The sequence below is a fragment of the Tamandua tetradactyla genome, chromosome 8 (genome assembly GCF_023851605.1).
Source record: "Tamandua tetradactyla isolate mTamTet1 chromosome 8, mTamTet1.pri, whole genome shotgun sequence".
Classification (NCBI taxonomy): domain Eukaryota; kingdom Metazoa; phylum Chordata; class Mammalia; order Pilosa; family Myrmecophagidae; genus Tamandua; species Tamandua tetradactyla.
Genome location: NC_135334.1, coordinates 40,511,489 through 40,533,309, shown reverse-complemented (window position 1 = coordinate 40,533,309; position 21,821 = coordinate 40,511,489). Strand labels below are relative to the sequence as shown.

Genomic DNA, 21,821 nt, shown 5'->3' with positions numbered 1-21,821 from the left:
GAGCTTACAATCTAGGAACCTTTACACTGAGCATTATTTGAACACTGGGTACTCCTAGTCATCGACTGCCCAATCTCTGTCTACTCTCTATCCCTTGATAACCTGTGCACTTTAATTCAATTCCCCGAGTTTGCTTATTACAGTTAGTTTATATTAGTGAGACCATACATTATTTGTTCCTTTTTTTCTGGCTTATTTCACTCAACATAATATCCTCAAGGTTCATTCACCCAGTTATATGCCATATGATTTCATTTCTTCCTATAGCCGCTGAATATTCCATTATATGTAAACACCATAGTTTGCCTTTCATCAGTTGAAGTACCCTTAAGCTACCTCCATCCATTGCAAATCATAAATAATGCCACCATAAACACCAGGTGCAGATGCCTATTCACGTCCTTGTTTTCCATTCTTCCAAGTCTTTGTCTAATAACCGGGTTGCACAGTCCTGTGGCCACACTATACCTATTCTCCTGCGGAACCACCATGCTGCCCGCCAGATGGGCTGCACCATTCTACTTTCCCTACCAACAGTGTATAGTTGTCTCTCTCTCTTCACCTCTTCTCCCAGCACTTGTTTCCTTCTGTTTATTTTTTAAACAGTTCTATTCACACACTTAAAATCTGTCCTAAGTAAACAATCATTGGTTCTTGATAAAATCACACAGTTATGCATAAGTGAGAAAATTTCCATTTCTTCTGCAAAGAAAGAAGAGGAGAAAAGACAAAGGGCAACAACAATAACAAGAATCCCATACCCCTCCCTACATCCCCCTCTTGTTGAGGTTTAGCTTTGTTACAATGAATGAAAGAAACTGACTGTGTTAACTAGAGTCCCAAGTTCGCATTTGTTGCATTTCCATACACCATTTGTTGGGAGGCTTCTGATGACTGATTCAGCCTTTTTGCTACTTATTGGTTTATTGAGAACTTCTATTTCTTATATATACAGAGATTATGTCTCTGATTTGAAGTCTCTCTTCTTTTTTAATTTAAGCGCTTAAAGCTTAACTCTGCTTTTTAACTCTTAGCTCAACTCTGCTTTTGTTGTATCCGACAAGTTTGGGTATGTTGTATTTTCATTGTCGTTGACCTCAAGATATTTTCTAATTTCCCTTGTGATTTCCTCTTTAAACTATTGGTTGCTTAAAAGTCTGTTGTTTAATTCTCACAAAATTGTGAAGTTTCCATTTCCAGCTTCATTCGCTTGTGGTCAGAGTAGATACATTGCATCATTTCAATATTTATGAATTTATTGAGATTTGTTTTATGATCTAAGGTATGGTCCTTCCTGGAGAATCATCCATGTGCACTTGAGAAGAATGTGCATTCTGTTGTTGTTGGGCAAAGTGTTTTATATATAGCTATTAGGTCCAGTTGGTTTAGAGTATAATTAAATTCTTCTGTTTCCTTGTTGATCTTCTGTCTGGATGTTCTATCCATTATTGAAGTGATGTATTGAAATCTCTTAATATTAATATAGAAACATCTATTTTTCTCTTCAAATCTATCAGTATTTGTTTCATATATTCTTGGGCTCTGCTGCTAGGTACATATATAATTGTTATGTTTTCTTGTTGAATTGACCCCTTTATCAGTATATAGTGACCCTCTTTGTCCTTCATAACTGTCTTTGACCTAAAGTCTATTTTGTTTAATATTAGTTAACTATCCCAGCTCAGCTACTACTAGCATGGTATATTTCTTCAATTCTTTTACTTTCAACCTACCTGTATGTTTTAATTTAAGATGAGTCTCTTGCAGACAGCCTACAGTTGGATTATGTTTTTGTTTTGTTCATTCTGGCAAGCTCTGCCTTTTGACTGGAGAGTTTTTAAATATATATTTTTATTGAGAAATCTTTACATACATATAGTCCATCCATAGTATGCAATCAATGGCTCACAATATCATCACATAGTTGTTTATTCATCACAATGATCATTTTTAGAACATTTGTATCACTCCAGAAAAAGAAATACAAAAAAAAAAGAAAAAACTCATACATCCCATATACCTTGCCCCTCCCTGTAACTGACCACTGGCATTTCAATCCACCCATTTTTTTACCCTTTATCCCCTTCTATTATTTATTTATTTTTATCATTATTTTTTTACTCATCTGTCCACACCCTGGATTAAAAGGAGCATCAGATGCAAGGTTTTCACAATCACAACGGGCACATTGTAAACACTATATAGTTACACAATTGTCTTCAAGAATCAAGGCTACTGGAACACAGTTCAATAGTTTCAGGTACTTCCCTTTAGCCACTCCAATGTACCATAAACTAAAAAGAGTTATCTATATAATGCATAAGAACAATCTCCAGGATAACCTCTTGACTCTGTTTGAAATCTCTCCACCACTGAAACTTTATTTTGTCTCATTTCTCTCTTCTTCCTTTTTGTCAAGAAGGCTTTCTCAATCCCGTGATGCTTATCCCAGGAGTCTTGTTCCACGTTGCCATGGAAATTTACACCCCTGGAATTGACTGGAGATTTTAATTCATTTACATTTAAAGTCACTATTGATAATACAGGACCTTTTACCGCCATTTTGCTATTCAGTGTTTGTAGGCCCCTCAATTCTTCTGTCTATGCTACTTTTATATGTATTTGATTTTTCTGCCTAGTACAATATTAAGTGTCTTCTCATTTCTATCTGGATATATATTTTTCATATATTTTCCTTGTGGTTACCATGTGTGAAAACTAAACAACCCAAATGTATCATATTTAGTTTGATACCAACTTGACTTCAACACCATATGTATACACTTTTCCTATGCCCCTACATGTTTGTTACCATTTCTGTCTTTGTACATTGTATGTCCAAAACCATAGCTATATTATTACTTTTATGCATTTGTATTTTAAGCATTTGTAGGAAGTAAGAAGCGGAGTTACCAACAAAAAATACAATACATTAGTGTGACATTTATGGTTACCCAAATGGTTACCTTTACCAGAGGTCTTTCTTTATGATGCTGTGAAACACAGCCATGCATGCTTTCATTTCAGTCTGAATAACTCCTTTTGGCATTGCTCATTGGGCAGGTCTAGTGGTGATGAACTCCCTCAGCTTTTGTTTATCTGGGGATGTGCTAATCTCTCCCTCATTTTTCAAAGAAAGTTATGCCAGATATAAAAATTTTGGTTGGCAATTGTTTTCTCTCAGCACTTTAAATATTTCAACCCAGGACTTTCTTGCCTCCATGGTTTTTAATGAATAAGCACTTAATCTAATTGGCACTCCCTTCTATATAATACGTTGCTTTATTCTTGCAGCTTTCAGACCTCTCTCCAAGTCCTTTGCATTTGACAGTATGTGATGGGTGTGTTTCTCTTGAAGTTTATCTTGTGTGGCATTCTCTGGGATTCTTGGATCTGCATATTCACATCTTTTGCTAAGTTTGGAAAATTCTCAGATTTCCTTGAACATTCTTTCTGTCCCTATCTCTCTTTCATCTCCTTTTGGGACTCCCATAATGCATATATGGGTATGTTTGATTGGTGAGCCACTCGTCTCTTAGGCTATTTTCACTTTTTATAATTCCTTTTTCTTTCTGTTTCTTACCCAGACTCATTTCAATTGTCTTGTCTTTGAGTTCAATGGATTCTTTCTTCTTCTACTGTTGAAACTCTCTTAGGAATTTTTCATTTCAGTCATTATGGTCTTCAACTACAATAGTTCTATTTGGTTCCTTTTTAAAATTTCTATCTTCTTATTGAAATTTTCATTTTGTCCATTCATTGTTTTCCTTATATCATTTAGTTTTTCTCCATATTTACCTCCATCTCCTTGAGTATATTGAATTTTCCCTGATATCCTTCCTTCCTTTCTTTCTCTCTCTCTCTTTCATTTCCTTCTTTCCTTCCTTCCTTCCTATTTTCCTTCTTCTCCTTGAGCATATTAAAGAACACTAAAAAAAAAAAAATTTTGTCCAGTCTGTCCATTGTCTGGTTTTCATTGATGTTTTCTGAATTTTTATCTTCTTCCTTTGGGTGGACCATCACTTCCTGTTTCTTTGTCTTGTAATCTTTTTTTTTTTTTGCATACTTTACATTTTAATATTTTAAAATGTTAACACTGTGGTTTATTTTCTGAGATGTCTGTTTCTTGAGTTTGTATCCAACTAGTGATATAAATGCTATTTTCTTGTATGTCAGGAGCTAACAAAAGTAAGCAAAAACACCTTTCATTGTCTTTGCAAATTGAGTTTGCACTCCCACAGCTCCCTAAAACTGTGATTTTTTTTAACTCTGCACCTGCCCAGCAAATGTAGTCCTTCAGCTATTTGCTGCAGGTGGGTTGGAATAATCGATGCCCTCAAAACCAGGCCCCCAGTGATCTGAAGTAGCTAATCAAAAGTAGTAATCAGTAATCAGATCACACATCCCTAGCTTTTGGGGAACTATATCTACATATCCCACCCTGTTGTCAGCACATTGCACCAGGGCCTGGGTTTGAGCATCTCATTGCTTCCAGCTGCAATATTGCGGGGTGGGCAATAGTAGCCACCACGTGGAAAGTGCAATTCATGCAGAAAGTGCAATTCATTGGTACATATCACACTTTGCCAGCCTCTTCCTCCCTCTCTTCCCTGGATGTTGCATAGTGTTATACAGGACTCCAGAGTTTTGAAATAGCTGTTTCAGACAGTTCTTGGCCAGTTTAATAGTTGTTCTGTTGGAGGACTGATTCCTGGAACTTCCCATTCTGCCATTTTCCCACAATCCTCTCTGACCACACTATGTCTTGTCAATAATGGATAGAAACTAGAATTTTCATACATTGTTGGTGGCTGTGTGAAATGTCATAAATTTTGTAAAACTTTTGTCACTTCCTCATAGTAATAAACATACCTACCCAATGGTCCAACAATTCCACAGAAATGGAATTGCCCCACAGAAATGAATCCATATATCTGCAGAAGACTTGAACTAAGAGGTTCATAGCTTTACTCTCAAAAGGGATTGAATCAGGAAACAACCCAAAAGTCCATCAGCAGTAGAATGAATAAACAAATTACAGTTTGTTCACACAGTGTAATACTATGTGGCAATAAAACAAACTACTGATACACACTACAAAGTGTGGATGAAACTAAAAATATATTGGATGAAAGAAGCCAGATACAAACCAGTACAGACAACATCTGTGTGAAGTACAGGAACAGATGAACAGATAAACCATAGCTATGATGAGAGAAATTGGAATAGTGATGGGACCAGGGTTGGAAAGTTTGTTGGTATTGACTAGAAAAGAAAATGAAGTTATTTTATGAGGTTATGGAAAATATTTTTCATCTTGATCTTACTGATGGTTACACAAGTATACATTTGTCAAAATTCATGGAGCAGGGGTGGGCCATGGTGGCTCAGCAGGCAAGAATGCTTGCCTGCCATGCCAGAGGACCCAGGTTCGATTCCCGGTGTCTGCCCATGTTAAAAAAAATTCATGAAGCGGTAGACTTAAGAATTCTGTACTTTAGATTATGTAAGTTATAGCTCATTAAATAATTCTCAGGATAATAAAAATTAAAAGTAAGCCACCACTTATAAGGGGTAAACTTCATCACATTGGGGACAGGTCTATTAAAATTTATTTCTTTGTAAATTTCTTCATAAGCTCTTGTTCAAGGTTGGTCTACTTGTATTTTATGTGATATGATATGAAGTTGTCAACAGACTAGGAAATCCCCAGCATTTATTCTGATACTTTGGAATCAGAACGGCATGTTCCCTCTTTTAGATTTCACTTTCACTTTTAGTTCTGGATTCCTGAGTAGAATCTGTATCTATTTCTTTAATTAAAAATGTAAAACGTTATAGTGAAATAGCATTAGGCTGGAACTGAATTTGTTACCACATTATTATTATGTGACATTTCCTCCAGAAAAAAAAATCTTTTTATTATAATTACCCTCAAGGGAAAATACTTTAAGTTGATTATTTAACAATAGGATATTGGGAATACACAAATGTTAGGAGCTATCGAAGTTCCAAGCCAGAAATGGGGTGGAAAACCCTCTCACACAAATATCTTATACCTTGTTCATACACTGACAGAAAAAGACTGGCAAACTAGAGATAACGTAGTAGACGACAGGCTGATCCTCTACTTAGCACAGCCTGCTGCCTTGCCCTGAGACCCACAAATAAGCCCTGTGCTCAGAACTAGATGTGTTAGCCTGGCTCCTAGAATAAATGATGAATATGGGCTGTCTTCCTTTTCAGGGGTGCCTTGAGGAAAAACACATCCCCTAGCAGACAGTGGTGGCCTGCATATTCCTTCCCTTTTTGCCCTCAGCATATGTAAATATTCACTGGGGACTGCCTGGTGAAAGTCTGTATGTTTCATGGCACCCAATTCACGCCTGCTGGGATAGCTGTGCCTAGTTGGGGAGGGAGTGGCATCCCTTATGACACAAAAGGGGTGTGTGTGGACCAGCTGCCTGCATCAATTCTGGATCGAGACCCAGTGGCCATAGAGATACCTTGCAAGGATGACAACTTTTACCATTTTTTAATAGTAAGTTTAAAATGTGCAAGGGAATATAGAGTTTCTTGAAATTCTTTTGCTGGGCACATGATAAAAAAAAAGCATAAAGGCTACAAAATATTTTAGATAATCTCAAGTGTGAGTTGAAAGTGGTTTAGAAAGCTCTTGAACTAAACAGACCTAAAAGTTGGTTGAAATCTCCACCTGATAGGTACACTTTGTCTTTCTGATATAATTCTAACTGGAACTCTAGCTATTATGGGCAGCCAAATTAATAGACTGAGTGCTTTTCTTGTTTTCACAGGATGGTGATGCCCTGAATAATGCATATGGGTTCTTCTTTTGGTTCACACCTAATCTTTGATCTACCAGAAGACAGGGAAACCAGATAAGCTCCTTCCTCTAACCATCTGTTATCATGGCATGTAAAAAAGTTGTCTAAATTTATAGCTTAGGAAGGGAACATTGAGGAAAAGCTGGCAGTGCAGTCAGACTCAAAGACTTCCAGGTTTACATGAAAATGTCATTGTAACTTAGAGGCCTGCCCTGTGAACAAAAGACTAAAGAAAAAAAATTTTTTAAGAGCCAAGGCCACCCTTCCATCCTACTTACAAAAACAACCAACCAACTAACAAACCAAACAGACAAAAAATTGGGAAAAAAGGAAAAAAATACTAGGAAACTAATAAGGTAATAACAATCTTTAACACAGTAAAAAAGAGAAAAGGCAAATTTTGTAATTTTTCACATGCTTTCCCAGACCCCCACATTTCCATTCATACATTTTCTTGTGTAGAATAGAATGCAAAAATAATTAGAAAGATTTCACAACGTTTCAGTGTCTTTTCTAAAATACTGTGCTTTTTTGTAGGTGTAGTAGAAGACATAAAAACCTAGCTTTTTTTTTTTAACATGCAGTGTGAGGGTGGGCGGCTGGAGGATTTGACTTTTTCCAGTTAGGTTGACCGATGATCATCTTCTCTAACACCAGTTACCAGGATTTCCTCTGACCCATGAACAATGAAGCAAAGGTCTTTCCGTAAATGCTACCCTCTTATGGCACAGTTAAGAAATAGTCACTCTTTTAGGGTTATGGAAATCCCCAAGCCGGTTTGCCAAGCCACTCATTAAGCGGAAGTATGTGTGGTTATTACCGCTGGAGATCCCCTAAGTACTGAAAGGAAAGCACCAGCCTTCATGCAAAGCCGGCGGAGGCCGCAGGGCGACGGGCCGGGCGGGGGATGTTTTTAAAGACAGCGCGAGGCTCCAGACCGGTCAGAACAGCCGAGGCGACAGGTGCCACCCGAGAAAATTCGGAGCATCCCTGCTGGCGCACGTCGGACTCGCGGGAGCAGGTCGGTGACGAGGGCTGCCGTGAGTGTATATGTGTGTGTGTGTGTGTGTGTGCGTGTGCGTGCGCGCAGAGTGTAGATGCAGACCAAACTGCGGTCGCCCGGCGAGACGCAGTGTCGGCGATGGGCGGCAGAGCCAGCTCTAAGGCCGAGGGGCAGCGGGTGGCAAGGTTATATAAACACCGCTTCAGGGTCTGGAGTTTGGCCCCGAGCCCAGGGACGCGTTCAGGGACAGGCAAAAGTGTGGGTCCCCGCGAGCCCGAGCTCGACCTGAGCCCTTGTCGCCCGCAGGATCTGCCTATCAGCCCTGCGCTCAACTTGTATTTTTCTTTCGGGATGAGCCAGTGGAAGGGTGAAGCTTTGGCATTTGGTGTAATTCGATTGCCAAGAGTTATCAACCCGGGGTTGAAGTACCAAATAGCTTCAGAACAGAGCCTAAAAGAACAATTTTAACACAAAAGGATTTCGTAAAATAATGAACAAACAGTGGAATGTTCCCCCAAGCGATGGCAGAGAGACAGTGTTCTGGTTGTTTTCCTGATTAGTATGGAAAACCAGTAGTGCTCTTAAACTAGTAAATTGCTGAAGTTATTTCCTGGTGCTAAGTGGCTTAACAATAACATGAACTTTATTTTGCGTTGTTAACACATACTATATGCTAGCACTAGCTCTGAAGACTTTACATATATTTTATACATTTAATTCTCACAACTTTAAGAAACAAGTACCCATATTTATCTCCATATGACAATGAGGAAATGAAGGCTTTTGGAAAGGGGAACTGACTGGTATTGGAAGTCCAAGATATTTGAATCCAAAGGGTGATATTAAACCATAAGTGAGGAAACTTTATATTCACTAATGTAAAATTGATGTCCTTAATATCGTGCAAATGAGGGTACTGTTGTCCTACAGGGCTCAGACAAGTTTGCTAAGCTTTACTTCTTCAACAAAAATTCTTAATGTCTAAATTATGTGCCAGACCCAGTGGATGCTGAGGGGCATATAGAGCTGAAACACAGATCCTTCTCTGAAGGGGCTCACAGTCTAGAGAAGTAGAAAGGCACACTTACTCCCAGGTGTCAGAGATGTGGATATGCTTTCAAAGAGATGGATATGTTGAGTGTCCAAGAGGATGGGGACACCTGACAGCCCAAGAATGGAGAGGGTTGCCCACCAGGAAAGAGATAGTAAGAGAAGAGGCTGAGGATGTGAGTCAATCTGAGAAGGAACTGCTAGAAAGGAAAGAGGAATTCTGAGACTGGTATTAGAGAAGCCAAGGGAGGAGATCATTTCTAAGAAGAAGTGGGTCCCAGTGTCAGATGCAAAAATTTCCGTTGATTTGGCAAACAATTAACTGGTGTCATTAATACAGTTTCAAATGGTGCTGGCTAAAGCAAATTGTAGTGGCTTAAAGAATAAATAGGAGGGGGGAAAAGTGGACACCTTAACAACAGTTTGGTTCAGTTTGCTTTTGGCTATGAAAGGAAGGTTACATACCAGATCGTGGCTAGAGTGGAAAGTGGGGTTCACAGAGGAAATTTTTGTTTGTTTTCATTTTAAAGCTGAAACAGACTTATGCATGATTGTCATGCTGTGAGAAGAGAGATAGTAGAGAATGAGTTGAAGACATGAGGGAGATGGGGTTAAGAGCAATATTTCTGAGGAGTGAGAGAAGACAGGATCCCATAATGGAACAAGAGTCTGAGGCAGCAAGTATACTGTGAGCTAGAAAGACATGGATATGACATTGTGAAAGGACACTGCTCAAAGATGTTTCTTTGAGAAACAGAAGGCAAAGCAATCAGTTGAAGGTGAGGGGGAGTGTAGAGACATTTGAAGAACGGGCTGATGGTTTAGAAGAGTGGCATAAGGCAACTCTTATGGGCTAGGGAGCTGATTAGGGCAAAGTAGAATTGCTGAAGGATGATGAAGGGCCAGCCCAGGGGGAGTCCCATTCTGCAGGGTGTGGCTGTTCACCAGCTGACTTGGAAGCCTAGGTGTTAGAAATGGTTAAGACAGAAGGTTGAATTGATCGAGGGTTGGCATCTTGACACATTTTTGGTATATTTATTGTATATTTGCTGCCTACCATTTTTACAAATACATGCTTTGTTTCCACACCAAATCTTCTTTAGGGTAAGAGCTATGTAAAGGGTTTGCATACTCAAATGCATAAGAGGCCAGACAGGTGATATGCACAAAACTGTGTGTTTCTCTTTTAAACAGAATCATACTTTGTTTATGTAGTTAACCTGAAGGGATTGTCTCCATTTCCATAAAGATGTGGTTCTCTCTTATTTTTGTCAAAACCTGTGTCTCTCATGGTCTAGCATTCGTTTTTGTGACTCTTCATAAACACGGGTATTAGAACAATTTCACCTCTCTCTCAATTCTGTATAAGAAAAATAATAGTGCCAGTCCAGTAATAAATGGCAACTGATAGCCTAAATATTAGGTGGTCAAAATACAGTGAGAAACTGGAGAATGGTCTGTCTGAGGGGTCTAGCCACTACTCAATTCTAGCCAATTGGCATCATGCAGGAATTTGGTCCAGTGTTGCCAGACCTTCTGATTTTTCAAAAGAAGCTTGAAATCTAGAATTTTATGGGTAACTTATTACTTTTAAAAATTAAAACATTAAAAAATGTATTTGGAAAACTGGTGAAATTCAAATAAAGCACAATAGACTAATTAACAGCATTGTATAAATATTAGCTAACTAGTGTTTCTAGATGGTAGTTTATGTAACCTTAACTTTGGGGAAGCTGGTTATAAGCTATGCAGGAACTCTGCATCAAGTTTTCTCCAGGTCTAAAGTAGTTTCAAAATAGTTAAAAATTAGTAACATACTGTTGTCCATTTCTGTGCAAAGTGAACATATCTCTACTGGCCACCAATTAGAGACCTTGTGTCTTTGTCTGGGATTTCTTCTCACCTATAGTTCTTAGAACAGTACCTTGTACTTCATAGACAATCAGTAAATACTAGTGCTCTATTTTGAAGAAAATGTTTTTTTAAAAAAATCATTGTGTCATATTTCATGGACTGACTTTTAAAACTTTTGTTTTTTTAACAGGTTTTACCAGAGAGGAGAACTGTTCTACTACTAGATTGTTTTCAATTTCTTCTATAATTAAGAATATCTCAAAATGGAGGCCTAAAACCCATAAAAGGGACTTAGTCTAATCTCCGGGAGGTAGTTTTGTGCATGAATGAAAAAAACTTAAGTAGTTGACTTAATTTGGTTTACAAAGAATGTAATTTTTTAAATGAGTTATTTATATGAAGTATAACTATAAAGTAATGAATTTGATTTTGTATTTGATTTGTGGAAGTAAAGGAGAAGTGATTGTAGCTGGAGCATATTATTAAAGCATTCATTTAAAATTTGGGTAAGCAGTCTTCCACTGGCTGCACTGTGTAATAGAAAAAAAGCACCTGTATTTGGTAAAGATTTAAAAATGAGCGGCCATTATCTAGAACAAAGAGTTAATATTAAACCCTCTGTTAAATTAGACAAATATGCAAATAAGGCCTCTGACAGGTTAAAAGATTTCTATGATGGCAAAGAATGTCAAGTACAAAATTTTTTGAGAGGTATAAAAATTTAGAGAAAGCTGGAAAGATAAACATGATAGTTGAAGAAATTACTCAATCACATGAGCACTGATAATATTGAAAGTCTAAAATTCTGTTTGTTTAAATTGCTGAGAATGATGAGAATGAGAACAATGTCTGGGTGGTTAAATTTTGGTAAGGGAACAAACTTAACCAGAAAGAAAGTTTACACAAAGACAATGATGAATACAGGGGTATTTTAGCACAATGTAAAATGTTTGACTAACTGAAGAAATAATGAAGTTAGACACAATGATTCCTCCTGGGAATCACAACTGGTAATGAGATAATGTTTCTCTTGCTATCTGGACACAAAGCATTGAAGTCTGCAGTAGAAAACCTCAACATCTGTGACAGCCAGGAAACCATGCTGGCAAATCACTGGTGGAAAAGCAAACAGTTTATTGGTTATTGCTGGTATTACCGTAGACTACCTGTTTACTAACGGCTAGTTAGGCATAACCGAGAAATTCTGAATTTTGAAAAGGGCTCAGCTGTTCAGAAGAAGGGGATTGTGGTAAAGTAAATTTATTAATTTTTGTAATGACATATTCTGGGTCAAAGTTTACTATCTGTGAACTAATATCTAACCAAGTTTCTGTGAAGTAATTTCTAGTCAAAACCAAATCTGCGCAATTTGATTATCCATTTTAGCCTAAAGACTACACATTCTATGACTTTTGACTGCTTTAAAAATAAATTCGTTATCAGAGTAGAATATTTGATGTTAGCAAATTAGAAAAATTAGACATTTAGAAAAGCAAAGTTCAAAAATGTACATGGTAGACATTGTGCAATGTGTGGTTTGAGCAGGTGATGTAAGGGAATAACTCTACAAAGTTAGTTCTTTGAGAGGGACAACAATTAAAAATCTTTAAAAGTCTCATTATTTTAAAGCCATATTTAATTATCTTAAGCAACGTGATAAAATGATTTTTCTAACCAAGGGAACATTATATCATGATTCCGTTTTTCCAAAATAATCTGAATTTAAGATTCAATTTAAATTGCATATATTGATAGTTTGTGGCAGAATCTCCATTTGCACCACCTGTTGTCTATATGATTATAAGAAAAACTGTCAGTTTTAATCAAGTGTACCATTAGAATGAAAAACAAAAACAGCTGACTTGCCTTAACAGCATGAAGTTGGATCCAAAAGACTAATTGAGCAAAATACATTCATTTCTGATGATTTTTTTAAATAGAATTTTTACTTTACCAAGACCTAATGGTATCATGAGGACTAAGGAGTCAAGTTCCTTATATATGAAGTAGTTTTAATTTTTAGTTTATTTTAGTTTTAAACTTTAATTTTCCCTATTAAAAGAATTGAGGGAGGAGAAAGTATCTAATTATCTAAGCTGTCACTTTCAGATACACTATTATTTTATGTGCCTCTAAGAAATAATGGGAATTAAAATATGAATATACCATTAATTGTAAGAAGCCTCTCAATAACGGGGATATTAAAACATGTTTTAGAAGTGATGAAATATGGTAATGTATTCTTTTGAGGTAAGTCTTAGGCTTTTTTTCTGGCTACCAAGTTTAACAGTCTACAAAAACTAAAATAAACATAACTTCAACATTTTTGTTGTAGAACACTTGTGGAGCATAGCTTTCCACCATGAAAAGAAGCTAGCTACATGAGTCAGATATTTTATCTTTAGGTTGGCTGAATGCCCCTGAAGCACTTTAGTGGCCTGAAAAGTTGACCTGCCTATGAGATGCTTGATATTGATATTGGTATTCTGATGACCTAAAACACTCCCCCTTCAACAAAGGGTTTTTAATTTCCATCACAAGCTACCATGTAGCATCATGTTTACATGTGTATATGTATATATAAAGATTATACAAAGGAACAGTTGTGCATAATTGTCCCTTTAAAGTATATGTCCCTTTAAAGTATAAGTATAGGATTTAGAATCTTGCCATGCTGAAACTCTAAATTTATAGAAGAAAAAGAATGATTTCACATTCTAGGCATTCAACCTTGTACTGAAACTAACAAAATCAAAAGCCATGCACAAAACTACCTCCCCAGAGAAAGGCTAGTCCCTTTTCCTCCCCATCCAATTCACCATGAACATAGTAGAAAAAAGCACATTCTTATCAAATTTGATGAAAAGTGCCAACACGTTTGAACTGAAATATGACTTTTCATGTGAATTGTACCGAATGTCTACATATTCGACTTTCCCCACGGGCGTTCCTATCTCAGAAAGGAGCCTTGCTCGTGCTGGTTTTTATTACACTGGTGTGAATGACAAGGTCAAATGCTTCTGCTGTGGCCTGATGCTGGATAACTGGAAAAAAGGAGACAATGCTATTGAAAAGCATAAAAACTTGTATCCTAGCTGTAGCTTTATTCAGAAACTATGTTCAGTTAACAGCCTGGGAGCCACCTCACAGTCTTTCCCTCCTTCAGTAAATTCTATACATTCATTACTACCAAGTTTGGAAAACAGTGGATATTTCAGTGGCTCTTATTCAAGCTTTCCATCAAATCCTGTAAATTTCAGAGCAAATCAAGATTTTCTTGCCTCAAGACAAAGCTCTTACAGTTGGGCAATGCATACCGAAAAAGCGAGATTACTTACTTACCAGATGTGGCCATTGAGCTTTCTGTCACCAGCAGACCTGGCAAAAGCAGGCTTTTACTATATAGGACCTGGAGACAGAGTGGCTTGCTTTGCCTGTGGTGGAAAACTGAGCAACTGGGAACCAAAGGATGATGCTATGGCAGAACATCTGAGACATTTCCCAAGCTGTCCGTTTTTAGAAAATCAGCTTCGAGAAACTTTGAGACACACAGTTTCTAATTTGAGCATGCAGACACATGCAGCCCGTTTTAAAACATTCTTGAACTGGCCATCTAATGTCCTAGTCCATCCTGAGCAGCTTGCAAGTGCTGGTTTTTATTATATGGGTAAGAAACTTAATCTGATAATAATAAAAATGTTCAATACATTTTAGCTTATAAATTTTAGTGGGCAAGCTATATGTGCTTGTAAGTTCTCCTCCAAATTAATTTTAGGACACAGTGATGATGTTAAGTGTTTTTGCTGCGATGGTGGACTGAGGTGCTGGGAATCTGGAGATGATCCATGGGTGGAACATGCCAAGTGGTTTCCAAGGTAATTGTTTTGAAATTCTCTGCAAATTTTTGTTAGTCTCAAGGGATGGGTTCCATTTGTCTACTTTACAATTAAATGGCTGTTACTTTATTTTGTCTTTATTTTGAAAATACATTTGTGAATAAATTTTTGAATGAATTACTTAGAAATAGATTTAAAAGGTTTTGATGGAAATTAAGGATGAAAAAGAAATAGGTTTAGATTTTGTTTAATTTTTAAAATATATTTTCCAAAGATAAAACATGCTTATTATAAAAACACAGTCATACATTTTAGAAAAGTACAAGGGAAAAAAAATAAAATTGTCCCCAAATCCTACCACCTAAAGATGATCATTTTTACCGTTTGACTGAACATCCCTCCAGACATCTGTGCCTATGTACCTATGTAGATAAATGAATACAATTTGACATAAAAATGAGATATAATGTTTTGAAAATTTTTTCAGTCAATATTATATCCTGGATATATTTCCAGTCTTTTAACATAATTAATTGAACATCTATTGCCAGGCCTGCTCTAGGTGCATAAACTATACCAGTTGAATAAACAGAGACTTGGTCTCATACACATGTTTTATAGCAGGGGAGAGAAGACATTTAATAAAAATGTAATGAGTTACGTAGCATATTAAAAGATAAATATTTGGGGGGGGGAAACGGAGAGCAGGTTAAAGGGGATAAGGAGTGTCAGGAAAGTTGCAATATTAATTAGGGTGGTCAGGGTAAATACAGACCCACCTAATCTGTTTTAATCACTATGTAGAACTTTTTGTCATGTCTTATACTTTCGAGGATCTCACTCTTTTGCACTCTTTTTTCATCTAATTCAATGATCTTTAATTACATTTTTCATGGTCAAAACTTTTATTATTATTGAATGTTGATTATGAAACTTGCTATCATATTTTCATTATACATATCTTTACATAGTACTCTATCTTCATTTCTAGCATCTTTGTGCTCCCCAAATATTGCAGATTTTAAAAATTATGAAGATTGTAAGGAACACTTATGTAGTTCTTTGAAAGTTATGCTAGCTTTCCACTGTGGTAATTTTGTGAATATACAAATGTAAATTTGAAAATATGCTTTGATACTATCATGAATTTGTTTGATGCTCTAATATGACAACAAGTATATATTATCTAGGAATTGACAAACTTGTGACTATCTTATTAGAATATGACTTTTTTTTGTCTCTTGTTCCTCTCGCATGTTCTCTGCTCTCAAATCTATAATGGAGATGAACCGTGTCACTTATCAGAGAGCTGCTACATGTCTGTTTTTAAAGTCTTTCTTCAGAGCATTTTTAGGAATCTTAGAGAAGAGCTGAAGAGAGCAGTTAGGGGTTCTGAGTGGCAAACTGCCAAGGTTGAAGTAAGAAAAGGGTCATGAGGCTCCCAGTCTACTGTACTGGGTGTCATACTGTAAGGCTGTCATAAATCAGAGGTATATGTGTGCATGAGTGGGTCACAAGCACTCACCATTTAAGGGCTTTTGTCTCAATTCCAAAGGAAATAAACCAATTAATCAAAAGCATTAACTGAATGGATGCTATTTCTGGCCCAGTAAGTCATTGCTGTTGACTCTGAGGTAATTGCAAATGAGAAAGAAAACACCAAAAATAGATTTATAAGCTTAAAATTAGATTAAAATGAGCATTCATATTTTTTCTATTTTGAAAACATTTACTTTTAGTTTTTAAAATTTTTATCATTACAATGTATTTAAATTAGAGATTAGAATTTAAAAAGAACCAGTTGAAGTTGAGGATATGGAAAAAAAATACTAAAGGGAAAAAAGGCTGTAATTTCCAAAAGTAAAACTTTAAAAAAAGTAAAAAAGGATTTTATTTATGAAGAGGGAAGAATATTATCTTTCTCTGAGTACATATATATAATATCTTTGTTCATAATTAGTTCTTAGGATAATTTCTTATGGCCTACACATATGTATAGAGAAATCATTTCCTTCCTTCTTTCCTTTCCATTTTCCTTTAACAAACATTCTTTGAGCTGCTGCCAGGATAAGATTTTGGTGGACTGTTATATATTTTTAGTTAAGTCAATAGTTGCCTCCCCCCAAGTTACAAAGACAGATGTGCACTTCCGTATTTTCCTTCATAGAATATAACACTCTCCTTACTCTAGAGCCAGAGGATATGTTTTTATTTTGTTGAAAAAGAGGAAAAGGGAAGAGTTAAGGAATACCTGTGATTTCAAATGGTTGATAAGAATAAGGACACTTTGAAATGAAAAACTCTGGTAATATTTACCTTTAAAAATGATTATTATTTTTTTAATGTGGGCGACTTTCTTCCCACTAAAATGTAATCATTGTAAGTGAAATATATTGAAGCTTGAAAGGAGATGGAAATTAGTTTATGGAGTAAGTAGGAGAAGGATAAATTTTTTTTTTTTGTAAGATGATTCAGAATTAGCTGTGATCTGAACAGCTTTGCACTGACTGGGAGTTTCTTGGACTTCAGAACAACTATTGACTCACTTTAACAAATTCATTAGAAAATTGAGGGTGGAAACCAATTAGTGATTAATTTTTTTTTTTTTTTACAATTTTATTTTTTTTATTAACGGAAAGAAAGAAAAAAAAAAGAAAGAAATTAACATAACATTTAGAAATCATACCGTTCTACATATGCACTCAGTAATTCTTAACATCATCACACAGATGCATGATCATCGTTTCTTAGTACATTTGCATCGGTTTAGAGGAACTAGCAACACAACAGAAAAAGATATAAAATGTTAATATAGAGAAAAGAAATAAAAGTAGTAATAATAGTAAAAAAAAAACCCTATAGCTCAGATGCAGCTTCATTCAGTGTTTTAACATGATTACTTTACAATTAGGTATTATTGTGCTGTCCATTTTTGAGTTTTTGTATCTAGTCCTGTTGCACAGTCTGTATCCCTTCAGCTCCAATTACCCATTATCTTACCCTGTTTCTAACTCCTGATGATCTCTGTTACCAATGACATATTTCAAGTTTATTCTCGAATGTCCGTTCACATCAGTGGGACCATACAGTATTTGTCCTTTAGTTTTTGGCTGGACTCACTCAGCATAATATTCTCTAGGTCCATCCATGTTATTACATGCTTCATAAGTTTATCTTGTCTTAAAGCTGCATAATATTCCATTGTATGTATATACCACAGTTTATTTAGCCATTCTTCTGTTGATGGACATTTTGGCTGTTTCCATCTCTTTGCAATTGTAAATAACGCTGCTATAAACATTGGTGTGCAAATGTCCATTTGTGTCTTTGCCCTTAAGTCCTTTGAGTAGATACCTAGCAATGGTATTGCTGGGTCGTATGGCAATTCTATATTCAGCTTTTTGAGGAACCGCCAAACTGCCTTCCACAGTGGTTGCACCCTTTGACATTTCCACCAACAGTGGATAAGTGTGCCTCTTTCACTGCATCCTCTCCAGCACTTGTCATTTTCTGCTTTGTTCCTAATGGCCATTCTGGTGGGTGTGAGATGATATCTCATTGTGGTTTTGATTTGCATTTCTCTAATGGCCAGGGACATTGAGCATCTCTTCATGTGCCTCTTGGCCATCCGTATTTCCTCTTCTGGTAGGTGTCTGTTCAAGTCTTTTTCCCATTTTGTAATTGCGTTGGCTGTCTTTTTGTTGTTGAGTTGAACAATCTCTTTATATATTCTGGATACTAGACCTTTATCTGATATGTCATTTCCAAATATTATCTCCCATTGTGTAGGCTGTCTTTCTACTTTCTTGATGAAGTTCTTTGATGCACAAAAGTGTTTAATTTTGAGGAGTTCCCATTTATTTATTTCCTTCAGTGATTAATTTTAAAGGAGAATATTCCTTTCTGGGGCCAGAATACCTGTGTCCCTATCCTGAATCAGAACTTAGAAGCCACAAGGGTAATGAGAAGACATATTTTCATCAATGATCAGAGTAGAAATGGGATGGTTTTGAAGATGTTTCAGATCACAGCTCTTCTTTTCAATCATACTTATGTAAAGCTAATTAGCTCTCCTGTTTTTCCTCCCCTAGGGTAGGTCATCCATAACTAATGTCTCTTCCTCAAGCAACCTCCTAGGGGAGGCACTATTAGATTCAATTTATGAAGAAACTGAGGTTAAGGCACTTGTTCAAGGTTTCAATATTGTCTTTTAAATCTGTCTTGTGTGTCTTTCTAATACATGCATCTGTTTCTCACCCAATCTCCTATCCTGCTTCCCTGTATCCTTCTCCCAGGAATTAGAAGACCAAAATACAAATCTAAAATATATTTTTATTATTTGTAATATTTATGGACTACAGCTTTTGGATACTTCCTCTTTACTTAAAATGAAAGTGTCTATAGAAGGTTTTATATGATGAAAAAGTCAGATTGCTATTTTTTATTTTTTATGTGGGTCTTTCACCTTTTCCCCAAATTTTATTTTTTAAAAACTAGGCCCTAAAGAAAAACCAAAAAAGTAGCACAATGTATCCCGATGCCCTTCACTTACATTCACCGATTGTTAACAATTTGCCACATTTGCTATGTGCGATGAATGTATGTGTGTTTGTGTTCACATGTACTTTCTCCCCCGCACTATTTGAAAGTATGTACATTATGGACATCATGACTTTTCATTCTTAAATACTTCAGTGAGTGTCTGCTAGGAATGCCATTTTATTGTTATCATCCCATTAGGGTCATTAGCTTTTGGCTTAAAAGCAAAACACAGAAAGGTATTTTTCTTACCTTAAACACAGGAAAAATTCAGCTACATGTAATTTTCTATTTCAATAGTTACCAACAACATGACACTGAAGATTTTTCTAACTGTAGAACACATCTTCATTTATGTTAGTAAAGAAAATATTAAAACAAATGGATCTCAGAAAATTGTCTCTAATGCTTTTTTTAAAAAGTAAACTTTGATTAGTGCAATTTTTTTTTCTAAGTTGATACCCCTAGGAGACATGTAAGACAGAAAATTTGGGAAAAGAAGGCAAAATCCATTTTAGATAAAATATTTTTATCCTTTCTTCTGCCTGCGTCAACTTGCCTTTAACTGCATTATCTCTTACCAGTTGCTAACTTCTCATGTAGTAAGTGAATAATCGAGTGATAGTATGCATGTTTATGCTCATTTGAAATATTTAACAGTATTTAATATGCTTATTTGAAATATTTAGCAATATTTAATAGCTGGATTAATTTTGCCTAAATGAAAATAAACATTTAGGTCTTTTCAAAATTAACTGAAGCATAATATATTCCAGTAAATATAAAATAGGATAAAATTTTTTAAACATTCAAATCTTATGAAAAAGGACATAATAGCATATCAAATGTATGTTAACTGGTAAGGAGCATCTTAAAAAACAAACAAAATCTCACAAAAAAGTCTGAATCCTATTATAGGATACTTATGAAGTAGCTGTGGAAAAAAAATTGAAACAATAAGAAACACGATAGAATTAATTCCTACTGTGCTAGTGATCCTAATGATTCTGTGATTTGGGCTGAAACACCTATCTGAAACATCTAGAGAGAAGTAACTTATTAAAACTTTCATTTTACTTTCATAACTAAACTCCATCAAACTTTGTTTTCTTTTACATTTTAGGTGTGAGTACTTGATACGAATTAAAGGACAAGAGTTCATCAGTCGAGTTCAAGCCAGCTATCCTTATCTACTTGAACAGGTAATGAGGGTTTTTTTTCTTTTAATCATTGGTTAGCAACAGATAAATTATTTTTTGATAACTACAGATTGGTGTTCTTGCAAAAAAGATAAAAGTTGCTTTAAAAAGATATTTTCTTTTTTTGAAAAATCTAACATTATCTTAGAAACTGCTAATCTTTGGAGAAAAATAATCTATAATCAGTAACTTCTTGAAAAATATGTTTCTCTCTAAGCACTGTTCCAATGAAGTTGCAATAAATTAACTATTTGAAATAGATATTTATGTTTTAATATAGAGATTTTTCTTAAAAAAGATCTGAGAAAGAGAACTTTATTGTTCTTTCTGATCTTCCTTGAAGAGCAACTAATAACTTTTATGATAATTTGAGTTTCTAACACTTTCTAGACATGGTCAACATAACTGATATATAGTCTTAGATTCCAAAGAATGACTTAGGAAAGGTAACATCTGTGAGATGAAAGGCAAACAGTATCTGTCTTATAAATCACTGAAAAGGTATAGCCTTTTCCCTGCCTTAATGAAAACAAGTTTCACTTTATAAACACACATGACATACAAAGAAACTCGATGAATTTATGGATTTGGAATAACTGTTGATTGTAAATGAAGTATTGCTTTTGAGTTAAAAAAACTGTTTTGCCAGTAAGCAAGTCAGTTTGCAATAAACTGAATAAAATAGGTCTGCTGACAAATTTTATTGCAATGAGCAGGACAAAATTTATATTTTAATTTATTTATTTGTTATTCTGTAGCTGTTATCCACTTCGGACCCTCCAGAAGATGAAAATACAGAGTCACCAAGTATGTATTATAATAATAATAATTACTACATTTAAATGATCCATGTGGTACTGTTAAAAATGAAAGTGTAGAATAATAATAATGTACATTTATATTATGATTAACATTTTGCAGTGCATTTTCAAATACATTATATTTCCCAAATCAGTGCATATAAGAATTGTCAGGAGAATTAAAAAAATAATAATTTCTAGTCTCTGCTTCAGACTTAAGAATTTAACAGTATTTAAAGACAGGGCTTAGGAATCTAATCTATAGGTTTAAAAATTACACAGTCTTATCTAGATGTGTTTAGGAACAGAGGCACTATGACATTAATGCTCACATATTTTTCTATGAAATGGAAGGCTGAAGATATTATTTCTGTTCTTCCAAAGAGAACTTTAGATTCAGAGAGGTTAAGTGACTCGTCCTCACCTTAACCTAAAAGGTGGTGCGTATATTTGAAAAGTTTCTATTCCATTATAGAGTCATTCAGTAAATGTTCATTGTGAATTTGCAGTGTGAGGAATCATGAAGAAAGTGTATCTGTAACTCTACTTTCATGAGTAATAGTTCAGGGCTAGACAAATACAGATGGATGGCTGTTAATAACAGAGAAAGTAAAGGGCGCTATGAGAGTACATGCGGGACAACAACCCGACTTAGAAGATGAGAAAACATTTGTAATTGTTCTCGTCAGGAGAGC

The 21,821-nt window shown here is 35.5% G+C and overlaps 2 protein-coding genes across 5 annotated transcripts in view; one reads left to right on the top strand and one right to left on the bottom strand.

Moving 5' to 3' along the window:
- Positions 1 to 13,389: 13,389 nt before the first annotated feature.
- Positions 13,390 to 21,821, top strand: part of LOC143644314 (baculoviral IAP repeat-containing protein 3-like) — a 15,297-nt gene continuing 6,865 nt past the window's right edge. For both annotated transcript variants that reach the window (XM_077113140.1, XM_077113139.1), the window contains exons 1-4: positions 13,390 to 14,419; positions 14,528 to 14,627; positions 20,251 to 20,329; positions 21,085 to 21,133. In XM_077113140.1, coding sequence (XP_076969255.1) covers positions 13,573 to 14,419; positions 14,528 to 14,627; positions 20,251 to 20,329; positions 21,085 to 21,133 — 1,075 coding nt within the window. In that variant the 5' untranslated portion in view covers positions 13,390 to 13,572. The remainder of the gene's footprint in view (positions 14,420 to 14,527; positions 14,628 to 20,250; positions 20,330 to 21,084; positions 21,134 to 21,821) is intronic.
- LOC143644315 (uncharacterized) overlaps positions 14,969 to 21,821 on the bottom strand; it is a 40,721-nt gene continuing 33,868 nt past the window's right edge. For 2 of the 3 annotated variants that reach the window (XR_013156596.1, XR_013156597.1), the window contains 2 exons: positions 17,275 to 17,363; positions 14,969 to 15,010 (listed from right to left, as the gene is read on the bottom strand). The gene's annotated coding sequence lies outside the window, so the exon portion shown is untranslated. Of the gene's footprint in view, positions 15,011 to 17,003; positions 17,364 to 21,821 lie in introns of those variants that run through there. The other variant, XM_077113141.1, reaches the window with a different exon arrangement.